Consider the following 15629-nt stretch of genomic DNA (forward strand, 5'->3'; position numbering starts at 1 on the left):
GTGGGCATAAACGCTTAAATTGTGCATACAATGCAATGAAATTAAGTTAAAAGAAAACTTTTTGCTTTGACCAAAGTTGTGAGTCACACAAAACTTTCTGCGTAGCTTAACAATTATAATTTTTCTAATTTATTTTTAAAGAAATAATATTTTATTTATAATTTTTCGCTTTGCATACAAAGTGATTTCGCTGGAATTTTGAACTTCTCATTTCTCACAAGTTTGAACATAAGAATTAAATTGAAGTTAGTTTAAATTTTCACAAAAATTGTTAGCAATATTTCAATATAAAATTTTTGTGTTTTTAAATGTAAAAGAAATATTTTAATATATTTGCTTCCTTATAAATAAAATCACTTGAATTCTTCTTACAAGTTGTAAAATTCGAGAAATGAAAGCCAAATAAAAATAAATTGCGTATTATATTTTTATTTGCATACATTTCATTTAAATGGGCGCCCAAAAATGTTGCAAGCCGCACCAAAGTCTGCAGCAGCGACAGGATACTGATTCAGTGGCACCCCCCCCCAGCCCCAGTTTAGGACATAGAAGAACTTGCAAACCGGGGCGCGCTGTCAGCTCGTTCTCCTTTTTTTGCGTTTGTTTATGCATATTTCAGATCGGCAAGGCTGCTGCACATTAACACAGAGCGCAGCTAGCAAGAGACTGTGGCAAGCTGTTGCCAATGTTGTTGCAACGTTTTGTTGCCGTCTTCATCTCGTTGCAGTTGCAGTTGCAGTTGTTGTTGGCGTCAGTAAAGCAAACAGCGCACTCTATGCCGCGCTGCCTTAATGACCGTTCGACGTGCCCCACCCGCTCTTGACCTTTTGACGCGCTTTTAACGAACTTTAAATCCAGCCTCGACACGCGCCGTACGTTTTGCATATTCATTGGTCAGCCCAGTCCAGTTCAGTTGTTGGCCTCAAGCAAAGCTCCCACACTTGCTACATTTCTCTTCTTCTCCTGACCCATTACCATTCTCAATTCCACTTTGAGCGTTTTTCGCTTGCTTTGTGCGTAAATATGCCAAGTACTCTCCCCTTCTCTCCTGGCGCTTTAAAAACAATTCATCAATTTGCAATGCAAAAATTACTATGCGCAAAAAAAAAATATATAAATGAATCTTAAGATAGACATGGCTATGCTTAAAGCAAAAACGAGTTCAACTAAGCTACAAGTTTAGCAATTTTTATGAATAAAAAAATTGAAGACTTAAGAGCCCATAGTTTCGCTAAGGATTAATCTAATCGAAATTGTTCTATTTGTTATAGCTCTATATAAAATGAATGCGGCTTTTAATTCTTATGCAATTTCCACACAATTCTAAATCTCAAAAGTTCCTGCAAAAGTTTGTCAAAACTCGAACGCAGCGATTCAGATTTTTACTGAAAATCTTTTATTGATTTATTGACTTATTTGCATACATTTTTATATTCTTTCTTTTCTGCTTTATCATTATATCTATTTGTCAAAGACTTGACTCTAACTCCAACAAATATTTTCTTGTAAAAAAATAAACTTTGTCTAGACTCTGTGAGATTTTCAACGGAAGTCTGACTGTCTAATGTTTTTTCTGTATAAATTGATTTTTTACAGTTCATAAATTCCAAATAAATCATTTTGTTTGTTTAAAGTACAAATTTGCATTAACTTGTGCCGCTTGGCATGAGCCAATTCGCTTAATTGGCAATTGCATTAACAAAACAGAGCAGAGCAGACAGAGCATTGGGGCGAGTGGCTGTAAAATTTTGTGATTTATGTTGAAAATTTGATGGCACGAGGTGTTTAGCACATAACACAACAAAAATAGGCTAAAGCAAAAAAGCAAAAACAACTGCAAATGAAGTGAAAAATGAAAACTCATGATGGTCATCATTTTAAGCTAAATGCAGCCGCCCCAATGTCCATTGCCCATTGCCCATTGCTCGGTAATTGCCAGCACAATAAAAAAAAAAATAGAAAATAGACAAACAGCAACAAAGCATTAGGGAGAGAGCGAGATAGAGACATAATAGCTGTCTGTCTCAACTGTCTGCGCTGTGCTCGGCAATTTTCCATTTGCAATGTTTAATGGCAAAATCAAGCCCATCAGCCATTGAAGCTGCTTATAATTCTATATTTCTCTCTCTCTCTCTCTCTATGTCGCTCTCTTTCTAACTATGCTGTCGCTGCTAATTGCAACAACAATTGCAAAATGCACTAACTGAATCTGAAGGCAACTGAAGGCTAAAAACTAGGCCAACATTGTATATGAGCAAGAGAACAAGGCAGGGTGCAAAAATTTTACAAATTATAATCGTCATTTGTCATGGATGCTGCTGCTGTTGCTGCTGCTGCTGTAGCAAGGACTCAGCTCGCCCAGGCGCTGGGGAGCAGCCTTCACCCACATTGCAATTTTTATTGACACATTGAAATGACAAGGCACAGAGTCTTGGTTGTCGCTGCTGCTGCTTCTCTCACACTTTAGGCACGTCGACGACAACGCACACCAAAGATCTCGAGTCCAGGACGACATTTCTGCAGCGTATCGAACAGCATCGAACCGAACGCCGCACGCATCGTTACACTCAAATCCTCGATCTGTCCTATATCACAATATTTCATCAGTCCGCTGCTCAGCAGCCGTTCGCAGTTGGTGCCGCGCACCAATTGCTGGTCGAACTGATAGATCGAAACGCATAGACGCAGTTGCTCCCTTTGCAGCAGCATCGGTATTATCGCTCGCCAGTTCACCTGCGTTAGATCCATATCATCCTCTAGTTCTTTAGCCTCCATCAAAATGTTTTCACTCACAATCTGCAGTTGCATGCCACGCAGGCACAAACAGCTCAGCACCAACAGTTGCAGGTTGTACTTTTGCATATTTCTGCGTTATTATATTTATTTATTTTATTATTCGTTACAAGCGCACATAAATTCGCGTTTTATCGTCTCGACTTTTTGTAATAAACTGCAAGTTGTCTTAGACGCGCTACGTGACTTTAAGCGCTGCGGTTAGCTGCAGCGCTGGGGCAGCGACTTGGCGCTGACGTCTTGACTGACGACGTCGGTAATTCAAACTGCGTCAACAGATAAAGCTCAGCTCAGGGGTCAGTCGAGCAGTAGTCGATGTGACGTGTAATTTGCATAACAATTACTTGAATTACTTTTGCTGACTATTTCAATTACTATTATTAGTAATTATGTTAGCAGTTAGTTTGTTTACTTAAATTAAAAATATTTATTTTCATAACAATTGCTGCAATTAGCATTGTAATTTAATTGTTAACAAATACTTCGATTACTATTGGCATTACTTCAATTACTATACTGATTACACATATAGTAATGTTTTTAAATACATTAAAGTCAAAATTATTTAAATTCTTTATCGAAAATAAATATTAATTGTAATTACTTCAATTACCATTATGATTACCAATATACTAATGTTTTAAATTAGAATAGTAACTTCAATTACTGCTGTAATTTTTTTCATAATTACTAAAATTAATTATGTAATTACTTCAATTACTATTGCGTTTAGTATTTTACGCAAGTAGCCTCAATCTGTGATATAAGAAATTATTGAACTTTATTTAATCAAATTACTTTGTTTGCTTAACTTAATTATTTAATTTTTTTTATAACTTTCATTGATTTAATTAGCCAAATCATTTTCATTCTGATAAAAAATTTATTGAAAAAAAAGCAAATTGTATTGTATGCTATTATATATATATATATATATATATATATATTTTGCTTGCATTGATAAATGAATTTACTGATTGCAGAGCAAATCCGTTTAAAATATTTGTGCAGCCGCAACAGAGTTTTAAGCTCAGCAATATACACAGTGGGGAAATGTTTAATGTTTGAGTTGATTTTAATTTCTAGGCAGCCAAACAGGCGGCTACGTGACTCTGCTGCGGTTGCGAGTGTGGCACGTGGCAAGCTCGACGCGCGTTGCGCGTTGCAGTTGTACAAACTTTTATGTGTTTGCCAAATGCTGAAAAATTCAATTGCAAGTGACGCTTAATATTTGATGGCATTAAATTAAAAAATATATGCACGGCGCGCGTATATTTGTTTTATTAAAAAGCAAAGCTATAAAATTCAAATGCAAATGCTTAAATTCCATAATTTGTTAACTGCACTCAATTATGCTTTTGACGGCTGATTAAACAGAATATGCAAATAAAATGAAATTAAGCGAAATATTTGAAAAATACATTAAATGAATTGTGCGCAGACATGACGTGATGTGAGTTGAACAAAAAGCCAAACTCGTAAATGTCCAAAGGACACACACACACACACACACACACAACTAATTGGTGGGCGGGGTCACGCAGCTGTTGGAAAAGGATTGGCCGACGTGCCAAGCAAACAAATCAAATAAAAAAGAGAGCATAAAATTAAATTATGAAATAAAATGGCATAAAACAGCAGTTGGACTAAGTGGAAATGTGAAACTCAGCTAAACATTTAAATTATAAAATTTTATTTGTTGCTTTGCTAAAATGTGTGTGTGTGTGTGTGTGTGGTGAAGGGTTGGGCTGGGCTTGGGTTGGAGGGTTGTCCACAAAATGGCGCAGCGGCCATTTGCCGTTGGCCGGAAACAAATTACAGCAAACAATTTAAAAAATGTTTGCAAACAAACAACAGCAGAAGCAGCAGCAGCAGCAGCAGCAGCAACTACAAAAAGGACGAACGACAGACGGAAATGTTATCTAGGCAATGGGCAAGACAACAACAGACAGGACGAAGGACGCGCTAACGAACAGAGTACAATGGGTAACAAACACAGCAGCAAACCCAAGATAAAAGCTCAGAGTACACCAGCCCATCCCCTCCCCCCCCTCCTCCTTTGCTTGCCTTGTGATATCCGCTATGTTGCCCGATTTTAACCTTTTTCGTTTCACTTAGTTAAGCAAAAAATGAAATTTTTATTGCTAAAATGCATAAATGAATAGAAAATAGTTACACAAAGCCACACACAGCGTCGGAGCCAGAGCCAGCAACAAAAATTTCAATAGACAGGACACACCTGCAGGACAACGACGGCGACTTAACCCAAACTCCTTTGACTACGCAAATTGTTGACCTCAGCACTAAAACTAAACTTGCCTAATAACTTGGGCCACAGCTTGTTTGTTTTCTTTTCTGCTAATACATAATCTCTTCGGGTATAAACATTTTATGAGCAGCCATGACAACTATTCCAATGAGACCTGCTCGCCTTTTTAACATCATTTTAAATTAGTCTCCAAATAGAGCTATGAACTTCAAGCACTAAAGTCTTGCAAGATGTTAAATCAACAGCAATTTATAACATTTAAACAACAAAATATTATTTTAAGTTTTAAAATTATAGCAAACTTTTTTTTAGTTGAAAAATACTTTGTTTTTATTACTTTTTTCTTTATTATAGAAACGATCAAGAAATTTTCATTAAATCAAAATCTATGAATGAAAAATATTTTAAAAATTTATTAATGAACTTAATTTAATAGTTTAAAAAATATATAATTTATTATATATGCTTTTTCTTAATTTCTAAAATTAAAATTAATTAAATTTAATCTTAAATGAAATTTAAAAATTTTTATTGCAATTTTTAAGCATGTTAAATATTTTTTATGTGAAAAAAAAATATTATGTTAATATGTGCTTACATAATTTTTTGATTTATGCTTTTTATGTTTGCAATGTATTAAAAATTATTATAGTAACTTTTTTTGAAGTTCACGTTGCTGCTGCAATATGCAAATTTAATTTTGATTAATTTCTTTGGCTTTGGCTTCAACACTCTCAACTCTGTTAGGATTTTAACATTAGATCAGCAGTAGCCGCAATTTGAAAACAAATCTCTGCACAGCAGTTGAAGACACTTTGCACACACATGTGTGCGTGTGTGTGTGTGTGTGCCTAACTTTTTGCAACATTTCAATTAACAAATAATAAACAAGCAGGCAACAAAAAGCGCCTAAAAGCAACAGCAGCAACATCGAATGTTGTGTGGCAGGCAAAGTTGCAACTTGTTTCGCAAGCAAATCAGAAAGTCATCAGACTTGCCAAAAAATAGAAAATAGGCAAGCACTAGGCCAATTTCGACGTAGCGCTAAAAACTCTTGCCTTGTTGCACTTTAAAAGTAATTTATGCATTCTTTTTTTTTGTTTTTGTTTTTGTTTTATATCTTTTGCTGTCTACTTCCGATTTGAGAACTGCTCAACATGCAATTTGCATACAAGTTTTGCATGTAGAGAAGCGTCCCTTTGGCATAAAATCCACTTTGTTGCCAGCTGCAACTTTTTGTTGTTGTTGTTGTTGTTGTTGTCGCTTGTTGTTAATTGCAGCTGCCTGCGCTTACGTTCAAGTTCTCAATAATGCGGAAAGCTTGTAGCCAACAAATTCCTTTTGTGCATCAATCTCTAATGACTTTGCCTTTGTTCTAAGCTTAAGAGTAAAAACGAAATTGTGTCAATTTGAAGTAAGTTGGGCTGGCAAACACCCACAACTTGACTCGATAAGCCAGTTAAGCGAGCGTGTAAATATGTTAACGGGCATAAGTGGTGCACTCAAGCTTAGTTAGCCCAGAGGGGTGATGGGTATGGAGGCAAGTTAAAGCGCAAGTGCAAAATTGAAAGTTGCAACTAAATTTGCAATTGAAAGTGATTTGTTTCATTTTTTCAATTGCTGCATAAATTGTCAAATTAATTATATTATTAATATGCAGCCTAAACAATTGCTTTGTGGTCTGGCACGCATTAATAGCTTATAAATTATAAACAAACGCATAAATAATTAAAAAGCTAAATAAATACCACTTATGCTATAACTTTTGCTAATAAATATTAAAACACACGCTAAGCTCCAAAAAAAAAACAAAAATAAATAATTAGCATAAAAAAATGTAATGCCGTAAAATATGTTAATGAAATTTAACACAGTTACGTTTTAGATTTAAATGCGCACGTGTTACGTAAATTACTTTTACACACGCACACACAAGCATAACAATAAATATATATATGTAAATGAAACAAAAGTAAATTCATTTATGCCACAGCACAAAAAAAAGAGAAGCGAAGCAGAGACAACAATATGTTTGTGTTTACAACAAAAAGAAAAAAGAAAAAAGAAAAAATGGCTACAAATTAAATAAAAAAGCGTTTGATAGCAAGCGTTGCATACAATTAAAATTAAAATAAAAGCAGAGTGAGCGCCACAAAAAAAAAATGCAGAAAATAATACAATTTGAACAATGAATTGAATCAAATGTATAACAATCGCAAAGGGCAACGAAGTGTGCGCAAATGTCTGTTAATTATTTAAGGCAATGAATAAACGCCCACACCCCAAACGCCGCCCACACACGCCCCTTTTACCTACAGGATAAGCTTGCTTGCCTCTCCCTGATTGTGTGTGTGTGTGTGTGTTTGTTTTGTTTGAATTCGCTGAACACCAATTCCAATTAACAGAAAAACACTTACATGACACACACACACACACGCACACGCTTTGATTTGTTTAATTAAATTACACTCAGGCAAAGCCTTCAATCATTCACAGTTATCCAATCACTCATTGGCTCATTCACGCGCAATACAAACAAAAGTCTGCATGCATACATGTGTGCATGTGTGTGTGTGTGTGTGACTTAGCACTATTATGACTATTGCGCTTTTACTTGAGGCATGCGAATTATTTAACTTTTAGCTGCAACTTCAATTCGTGCATTCAATTTGCTACGCCCCGACTTGATTAAGTTCGCATTAAAAACGCTTTGCATGTGTGCATTGAAACGTTAAGGACACACACAGACGCAGCACTAATCAAATGAAAGTGAATAGCAAATGGCAAAGGCAACGAGACTCCATCCCTGAAGCGCTATTTGACTTCATTACAGCCAATTAGCTTAGCTGCTGCTTTAATATACTTAAATGTCATTAATTTGTTAACGGCATATTATAGCCAGAAGTAAAGCAAATGCCATCAAAGCTAAGCTACATTTTTTGCATATTTTAAAAAAAACATTTTTTTAATGGCTTAAGCGACTAACAAAAAGGTACATTCGTATATTTTTTAAATGTCATAATTATTTATATTATAATAATAGCAACAATTATTTATCAATCTGCCATGCTCACTAAATCATTTTACCCAAAGCTTAGCATTTATTCAGTTTTGTTTTTTTTTGTTTCAAAATACGCTTGCTTGTTATTTAATACGCAAATAAATAGAAAGCAGCGATTGTCAAATTCTTTGGAATTGTTTATTTAGCTTTTATTGACAATGGTATATTTCTGCGAAAATAGTAAGCCATGAATTGTGCCAAATTTTTTCGAAAATCACAACAAGCTCCATGTAAAATGATTTCTTTATAGGTCTTATTACACTAGTTAACAAATATTTTCTTTTTTTTGTCTGCCTAACACCAAACTTAAAGCAAAAGTATTGAATCGTCATCAAACTATTCTACTTTGCTTCAATTATGTTATTCTTCAAATAATAACAAGCACAAACTTGCACACTGGCACGTAGCTTCAATGCTGAGAGAACAATTTAGCTTAAATCATTATCCCTCTCTCAAGCTGCAGTCAGAATAAAACCCACTCACATCGTACGCTGCACACTGAGCGGCTCTCTCGTTCAGTCGCAGCAGCAGAGAGATCGAGCGCAAGCTAAGCACAGTTACTTCTCTCATACTTAGCTAGCGAGCTGCAGTCAAAACAAACTCCACTCACATCATACGCTGCACACTGCGCTGCTCTCTAAGCAATAGAGCGAGCGACGCTCTCGTTTAGTCGCAGCAGCAGAGATCCAGCGCAAGCTAAATACAGTTACTTCTCTCTTGCTGCACTCAAAACAAACTCCACTCACATCATACGCTGCACACTGAGCTGCTCTCTAAGCAATAGAGCGAGCGACGCTCTCGTTTAGTCGCAGCAGCAGAGCGATCGACGCAAGCAGCGCTGCACTCGCCATCATAACACATGTCACTCACGCTCTTTGAGCAGCTTGCGCTCTCAACTTTTGTGCGCTTGCATTAAGATCAAAGTATGTGTGAGGCTGGCGGGCAAGACGTACGTATGCCAGCTAGCTCAGTTTTGTATGGACCGTCGACGATTGAACATGCAGTGAACAAGTTGAGCACATAATAATAAATAAAAGTGAATTTTAGCATCAGTGGCATGTCATAATCTTTGCATTTATTATTATTGAAGGCATAAAATTACTTCAAAAGTTATTATATTTATTTTAATAGCGCTGCAACTTTCACTCTCTCTCCCGCAGCGCAAAGTTTGCTCAATAACAAAGGAACCTGTTAAATTGGCCCAAATGGACAGCTCAAATTGCAGCCTGCGGTGGCCCACCACGACCCACTAAAAGTGCAAAAGTAAGAAATGAAAAGTGTTTGCCCAACTTGTGGAGTAGCTTGTCATACAACAACTTGCTTAGAGCAACTGCAAACTACACTATGCTAACTTTTGCAGGCGCGTGTTGACAAAATGAAAGCGAACTAAAACTGTTTGCAACTTATCGCCCATGCTAGAAAAAAAAATGATGGCCATTGCAAAAATATCAAAAGCAAATGGTCATAAATTTTTTAGTCGATTGGCTATTCATTTTTTTTTTAGATTTTGTTTTATGTATTGTGGCGCGCTAAAAATATTTATACATGTTATTTTTTTCAGCACACGAGACACGTTAAAATCATTTATGTGGCTTTGAAAGCCACAAATGTTGACGTCGTATGGATTTTGGCTTTCTGCAAAGGGATCTCTGCCAAGCTGAGGCTGTTAACATAACGTATACGCAGCGTATGCTTTTACGAGTATAGAAAACGCGTCGTCGTGACGCTTTACGATGCCCGCATCATTTGATTTTATTGCCAAGCCGCTTGCAAGTGTCAAACAAAAATAAATCTACAAACAAAAAGAAAAAAAAGAAACGGGCGAAGCGAATCTGTCCCTGCCCTTGAGCCAGTTGAGCCCTTTTATGCGCTGGTGATTAATGCGCCTAGTGCCGACAATGTCCCCAATACATGGGAATGCAACGAAGCCAAAGCACAGAGCAGCGTCAAATGCAAATAACCCCGCCGGCTTTGATATAATCAAATCGAAATGGCAACAAGCAACAACTACAGCAGTCAAACGATGAACGGAAAATGCAGCACACACACACATATATATATATACATATATAGTACGACATAGACCGCCGCAAGGTAAGCGTTTTAAGCCTATGCCAAGGCCAGAAAAATCAATTAAATTATGACATTTTCTATGCCCCGTTGCTGACACAATTGCCACAGTCTTCATTTGTTTATTATTTTCTTCTTCTCCTCTTTTTTGCAGCTTGCTTGCTTCTGTTGCTCTAGAATCCGTAAAGCTTAACAAATATTTTCATGTTTTGCTTGCTTGTTTGGCTCGGCTCTGTTGACATTTTCTATTTGCCAACAGCCAAGAACACACACACACACGCATGCACACGCACACTAATGACAGGAATTTCGACAGCTTATTTTCAAGCATATTTCATTTTGTTGGTATTTCAATTTTACAAAAAAATCAACAAGCTTTTGTATAAGAAGCCATGCGTGACGTCTCTGATATTGATGTTTAATATATTGCCAAATATTTTTGTGGTCAAATCGCTTTAGTTAGGCTAAAGTTATTTTGAGGCTAGTATGTGACCTCAATAAGAGTTAAATAATAAAACCAAAAAGTGAACAAATAAGCAAATATGTATAAATATATTGTATTAAAGTGCACACAATTTTAACATGCTTGATGGCCATGTCCTGTGTTTTAATTTGAACGCTCACAAATAAAATTGTTTTTGCCTAAAAGTAGGCAATGCTTTTTACTGCATGGGTATCAAAACCGCAAGCAGAAAATTAGCCATATCTCGTCTATATCCTGTCACATTTGCAAAATTGTTGGCTTGCGGACCTCACAGGACGATTATCTATCGATCTGCATTAAAAAATTATGGTGTCATCTAGTGATCCATCGACTTGGCATTTTTCAATCCAAGAGCACAGAAAAAATGGCTTAAATCACCAAATCTCCGTTTTCTCCGAATCCATAAGGACAATTCGAATGTCCTTTGGTCAGTTGATAGTCCTTTTTAATACGCGTCGTTTGGCATTAATTTCGTCCTGATCCTGCAAAGGATACGGGAGTTGTACGCTATTTTCTGTATTCAGAAAAAGCCGTTTATCTCCGCTCCTTTAAGGACATTCGTCCTTTGAGCTGTATATTCTTAAAGGACTCTATGAGCACTACCAGCGTACCAAAGTACATCCTTGTAGTCCTTGTAGTTTCCGAGGAAACAAGGACATTGTGTTTTTGGCCCAATATTTGCGACCCACCCCCTGCAATTTTTTACGGGAAATTTATTTGAGCGATTTTGAAAATCCTTGAACGCAGATCGATAAATTTGATGCCCAGGATGACAAAAATGTATGTCCTTTTGGGATTGGAAGGATAACAAAGGAGAAGGAGCTAAGAAACTATGAAGTTTAGTCGTAAAAAATGTAAATATAAGTGACTTAGGCAACGAACTTAATGACAACATTTTCGGGGCGATCCTGGATATTCTAGTATGCAGTTCGATAGATTTACTGCCCAGTAACTCGAAAATGTATGTCCTTGTGGAAGGAGCAGGAGCATGAAACATAATCCTCTTCGTGCATCTAAGGCCTTCCGGTCTTAATTTGGCTACAGCAAGAACTAACTTCTTTTTTACATTGCCTCTATAAGTACTACAAATGAAAACGTGACTAATCATTAACAAGTGTAACCTTGATCAATACAAATAAAACTATTGTTATAACTTAAAAGAACAGTTGGACAATTAAACTTAAAAGTCTACCTAAAGTCAATTAACTGGCAACTTTTTAAAAATTCTTTTACAGCTAATTGGTTATGGCAGCTTACGGTTGCAGTCAGTAGTTAGTCCACAGTCTAACAGTATGGACAATATGTCGGCTCAGTGCTTGCCAAACCGTCGCAAGACTAACGATTTGTATGGAGCAATTAAAGCCTGGCTCAATGACAGCAGCTTAAGCCGTCAGGAGTATCAGCAGCGACAACATATGCTACAGTTACGCCTACTTATGCTCGACAAGATCGATGAGGAGCAGTACATTAGGCGATACATAAAGCTGCGAACACGCTAGCAGTAAATTAAAGTAAATTACATTTAAATTACAATAGAATTTAGGATAATGCACATTTTTTGATTGTTATATAATTATAAACGTATAGTAAACATAATACATAATAGGGATAATGAATTGTTTTTTTCTTTGCCTGCCATGCGCTTCACATAAGTATATAGTTATAGCATATTTATATGTTTTATAATATGTAATATAAATATTTCAATTCGTTTTTAACAAAAACTTGGTTTTTGGCGCCGAAAAAAGGTTTATAGTGCAGAAATATAAGAGATTTTAACAGTTGAAGTTAGTTACAGCAGAAGTAGAAGTAAGAATTTTAAACAATTATACAGGAAGTTTTGAAGTTTTTGTTTTTGGCAAATCAAATTTAATTGTTTAGGGTAAAGCGTAAAGTTAACTAAAGTTTTATGTTGCGGTTTTACCGCTGCTGCTGATAGATAGGAATGTTATTCTTGACGGCTTCGTTTTGCATATTGTAGACGGGAGCAACAGCTGCTGGTGCTCCAGGTCCAACTGCTCCCGCTTGTGGTGGCATGCCACCTAGCTGTGCCATTGACAAGGCTGACATTTGCTGTTGCAGCTGACTAAATTGATCGATTTGATTGTGTGTTGCTTGGGGAATTGGCTGCGCATGGGCTGGCATATAGCCGGGATTCACGGAGTGTCCATTTGGTGTGTAGTATGGAGGCTGAGGCTGCGGAGGAAGCTGCTGCGGCTGGGTCTGCTGTGGCTGTTGATGTTGTGGTGACATATAAGCATGAGGATGTGGTGGAGCCTGCGGCATTTGTGGCGGCAACGCTTGTGGTTGCTGCTGCGGTTCGCCTGGCAAAGGAAGTTGATAATTTGTAGGCGGCTGCGGCAGCTGCTGCTGATGAGTGGTAACTGGTGGCAAATGTTGATTGGTGTAGGGTGGTTGCTGCTGCTGCTGCTGCGCATTGGGCACAGGACTGGGTTGATACATGTTTGGTGCTCCAGCAACTGCTGCTGGCGCCTGCGTCAAGTGCGTGGGTAAAGCTGCAATCAAACATACAAAAGTTTAAGAAAGAAACATCGATTTGAATGAATCTACTTACAGTTCAGCTGCTGTGGATGAGGCGGCGCCACATGCCCATTCTGATAAGGCATGGATGCTTGTGCAGCAGCCGCCGGCGGTGGCGCCATGTAGTGTAAGCCACGCATCATTGCATAGCTCTGTTCTGGCGTATAGCCTGCAGCACTGGGATAGCCAGGTGCTCCATATAGAGCAGCACCAGGAAAGCCTCCAGGCATGTAAGCGCCGCCAGCTGTGGGCCCAAACTGAGCTGCAGCAGCGCGATCGTCGCGCATTAAAGTGTGATAGAGATTAATGGCATCCACCAGATCGCTGGAGAGTTGGGTGAGCTGCGCGTGCTTGCGATCCACACGCTCCAGCTCGGCATCGATGAGCGGTCCCATTTGATGAACCTGCTGCTCCAGCTGTATCATTTCCTCGCTGTCCTGCGAAGGATCCTCGGGATTCGCCTCGTGCAGCAAATGCAGCAGTCGATCAATTTTGGCCTCATTTATTTCCACGGGCTGTGGCGCAGCCGCTTCAGTCTTTTGTTCCTGCGCCGCAGTAGGCTGCGTTGCCTGCTTGTGCTGTTGATTGATGTCCAGGCGTTCGGGATCCACGGACAAATCGGCAGTGACAAAGTTGGAGGGAAAAAGGCCCTCGCCGCGATCGTTGTATCCTTTCCACCAGTTGGCATCGCTGTCGTCTAGCACCTGAATTATCTCGCCCGCAAAGAATGTCAACTCGTTCTCCTCCGCCGCCTCAAAGTCGTATAGAGCGCGCACAGTGCGCGCTGAAGCGGAAGGTGCAGCAGCAGCGGCGGTGCTACTAGTTCCTCCATTTGTGCCAAAGCTTGGATAAAGCGATGGATAGGCACTGCTGGTATTGGTGGCAGAGGAGGCGACGCCTTGACCTCCACTTGATTGCTGCTTGGGACTGCCTTTGGTCTCCTTCAACGACAGCTCTATGGCCTTGGCAATGTCATCCTCCTCCTGCTGACTACTCACCACATTGGGATCCTTGGCCAAGCTGGCAGCTGCTGCTTTGGCCGCCGCTGATTTGCCGCTGCTCTTCTCCGACAGACTGCTAAAGTCGTAGCCTTCGCTGCGCAGCTTGCCATATAGAGTGGGTATAAGGTTCAGCTCTGGATCGTTCTTAAAGTCACTCTCTGCCCAGCTCTTCAGCACCTGTCGCATTTTCTAAAAAGTAAACAGTTCAATATGTTTTCGTTCTTGCTATTTTGAGCACTTACCAAGCTAACTTTGGGTTGCGCCTTGCTGAGCAGACGACGGAATTCCGTTTCAAAGTCACGTGAGGCAATCTCCAGATGAAAAGGCTTGCCGCAATTGTTGGCACAGGCATCCAGCAACGTGATGGCCTGCATAACAACATGTGGATCGGCATGTCCCATGCGCCGCATTACGGCCTTGAGGCAATCCTTTGCCAGGCGCGGATTGGTGGACACCTTATCACAGACATCCAATATAAAGGACCAGTTGTCATTTGTGTTCGTCTCGCTGGTGGCTTTCTCTGCAAAACGAATTAGCTGATGATTCATATGCGATAGACGATAAGGTGACAACAATGGCAAATATCAATAGCTTTAAAGGCAAACCAGACAAAGATTAGCGTGCGACCGTTTAACCAGTTGGCTTAAGGGGGGGGTTTCAGGGTCAGACAACTGCGTCAAAGTTCAATGAACAGACGCAGACGCCGACGCTACTGCGCAACCTCAGCCTCAGTCTCAGATTTAGCATCCCAAGCAAAGCACATGACTTTCTTTGTCTCATCGCCTACACGCCCTCTCTTTCTAAGTCTTCTAAGATTAGATAAAGAGAGCGCAACAAACTACAGTCCAATTGCATTTGTTGTTATTGTTTAAGCTGCTGGAGCGGGGGCAAGTGGGAGGGAGAGTGCCTAACTTACCCACATCGGCATCAAATGGCGACGACTGCCCAAATATCCCCATCTCTTTAACCAAGCGCGCACTTAGCTGCCTATTAATAATTTGTGCAATTGTTAATTACGTTTGCCTACGTTGTTTCGTTGTTATTACACTTTTTGTGTTTCTTGTTTGTCTCGCAATCGATTTTCATGCGTCACAAAACAAAGTCCCGTTGTCACTGTTAGCTGGTGTAGTTCTTATTGTCGTCAGTCAGCTTTGGGCCAGAGCACTGCGTTTACCTTACAGTGACTTGGAATTTATTTGTAATTTGCATTAATTAAGACGAAATATTTGCAGCGTATTTGTTTAAAATAATCTTGCGCACCGTTTTTTCCTCTTGCTTTTGTGTAAAAAAATGACTAATGTGTTCACAGCTGCTGTAAAGCTGCACTGTTAAAAACGATTGTTATCGACGGGCTGCCACGAAAATCGCTCACACACGTATCGACCAGAAAACACGAATTGCATATCTTTC

The 15629-nt window shown here is 38.9% G+C and overlaps 2 protein-coding genes and 1 long non-coding RNA gene across 5 annotated transcripts; 1 reads left to right on the forward strand and 2 right to left on the reverse strand.

Moving 5' to 3' along the window:
- Positions 1-2190: 2190 nt before the first annotated feature.
- Positions 2191-2862, reverse strand: LOC108604335. Its single transcript, XM_017993801.1, has one exon. The coding sequence runs from the start codon at positions 2860-2862 to the stop codon at positions 2464-2466; it is 399 nt and encodes a 132-aa protein (XP_017849290.1). The 3' UTR covers positions 2191-2463.
- A 6245-nt stretch (positions 2863-9107) lies between these two features.
- LOC108607590 lies at positions 9108-12226 on the forward strand. Of its 2 annotated transcripts, none has more exons than XR_001915507.1 (3): positions 9108-9386; positions 9685-10217; positions 11913-12226. It is a non-coding gene; the product is annotated as an uncharacterized LOC108607590 (long non-coding RNA). The 2 variants fall into 2 exon arrangements; XR_001915506.1 differs by lacking the exon at positions 11913-12226 and adding an exon at positions 10348-11002.
- Positions 12227-12381: 155 nt separating this feature from the next.
- On the reverse strand, positions 12382-15528 carry LOC108607584 (signal transducing adapter molecule 1). Of its 2 annotated transcripts, XM_017998484.2 has the most exons (5): positions 15266-15528; positions 15136-15206; positions 14462-14739; positions 13253-14408; positions 12382-13193 (listed from the first exon to the last, which is right to left on the reverse strand). In XM_017998484.2, the coding sequence occupies exons 2-5, from the start codon at positions 15176-15178 to the stop codon at positions 12598-12600; spliced, it is 2073 nt and encodes a 690-aa protein (XP_017853973.1). In that variant the 5' UTR covers positions 15179-15206; positions 15266-15528; the 3' UTR covers positions 12382-12597. The 2 variants fall into 2 exon arrangements, with proteins under 2 accessions (XP_017853973.1, XP_017853972.1); XM_017998483.2 differs by having other exon boundaries at positions 15136-15528.
- Positions 15529-15629: the final 101 nt, after the last annotated feature.

Source organism: Drosophila busckii, chromosome 2L (genome assembly GCF_011750605.1).
Source record: "Drosophila busckii strain San Diego stock center, stock number 13000-0081.31 chromosome 2L, ASM1175060v1, whole genome shotgun sequence".
NCBI classification, from domain to species: domain Eukaryota; kingdom Metazoa; phylum Arthropoda; class Insecta; order Diptera; family Drosophilidae; genus Drosophila; species Drosophila busckii.

Excerpts from the sequence above, each read along its gene's own strand:
- LOC108604335 (XM_017993801.1), bottom strand. The coding sequence starts at position 2,862 with ATGCAAAAGTACAACCTGCAACTGTTGGTGCTGAGCTGTTTGTGCCTG.
- LOC108607584 (XM_017998484.2), bottom strand. The coding sequence starts at position 15,178 with ATGGGGATATTTGGGCAGTCGTCGCCATTTGATGCCGATGTGG. Across the intron at positions 14,409-14,461 it reads CGCAACCCAAAGTTAGCTTG|AAAATGCGACAGGTGCTGAA; the intron begins GTAAGTGCTCAA and ends TTTACTTTTTAG. Across the intron at positions 13,194-13,252 it reads TCATCCACAGCAGCTGAACT|CTTTACCCACGCACTTGACG; the intron begins GTAAGTAGATTC and ends GTTTGATTGCAG.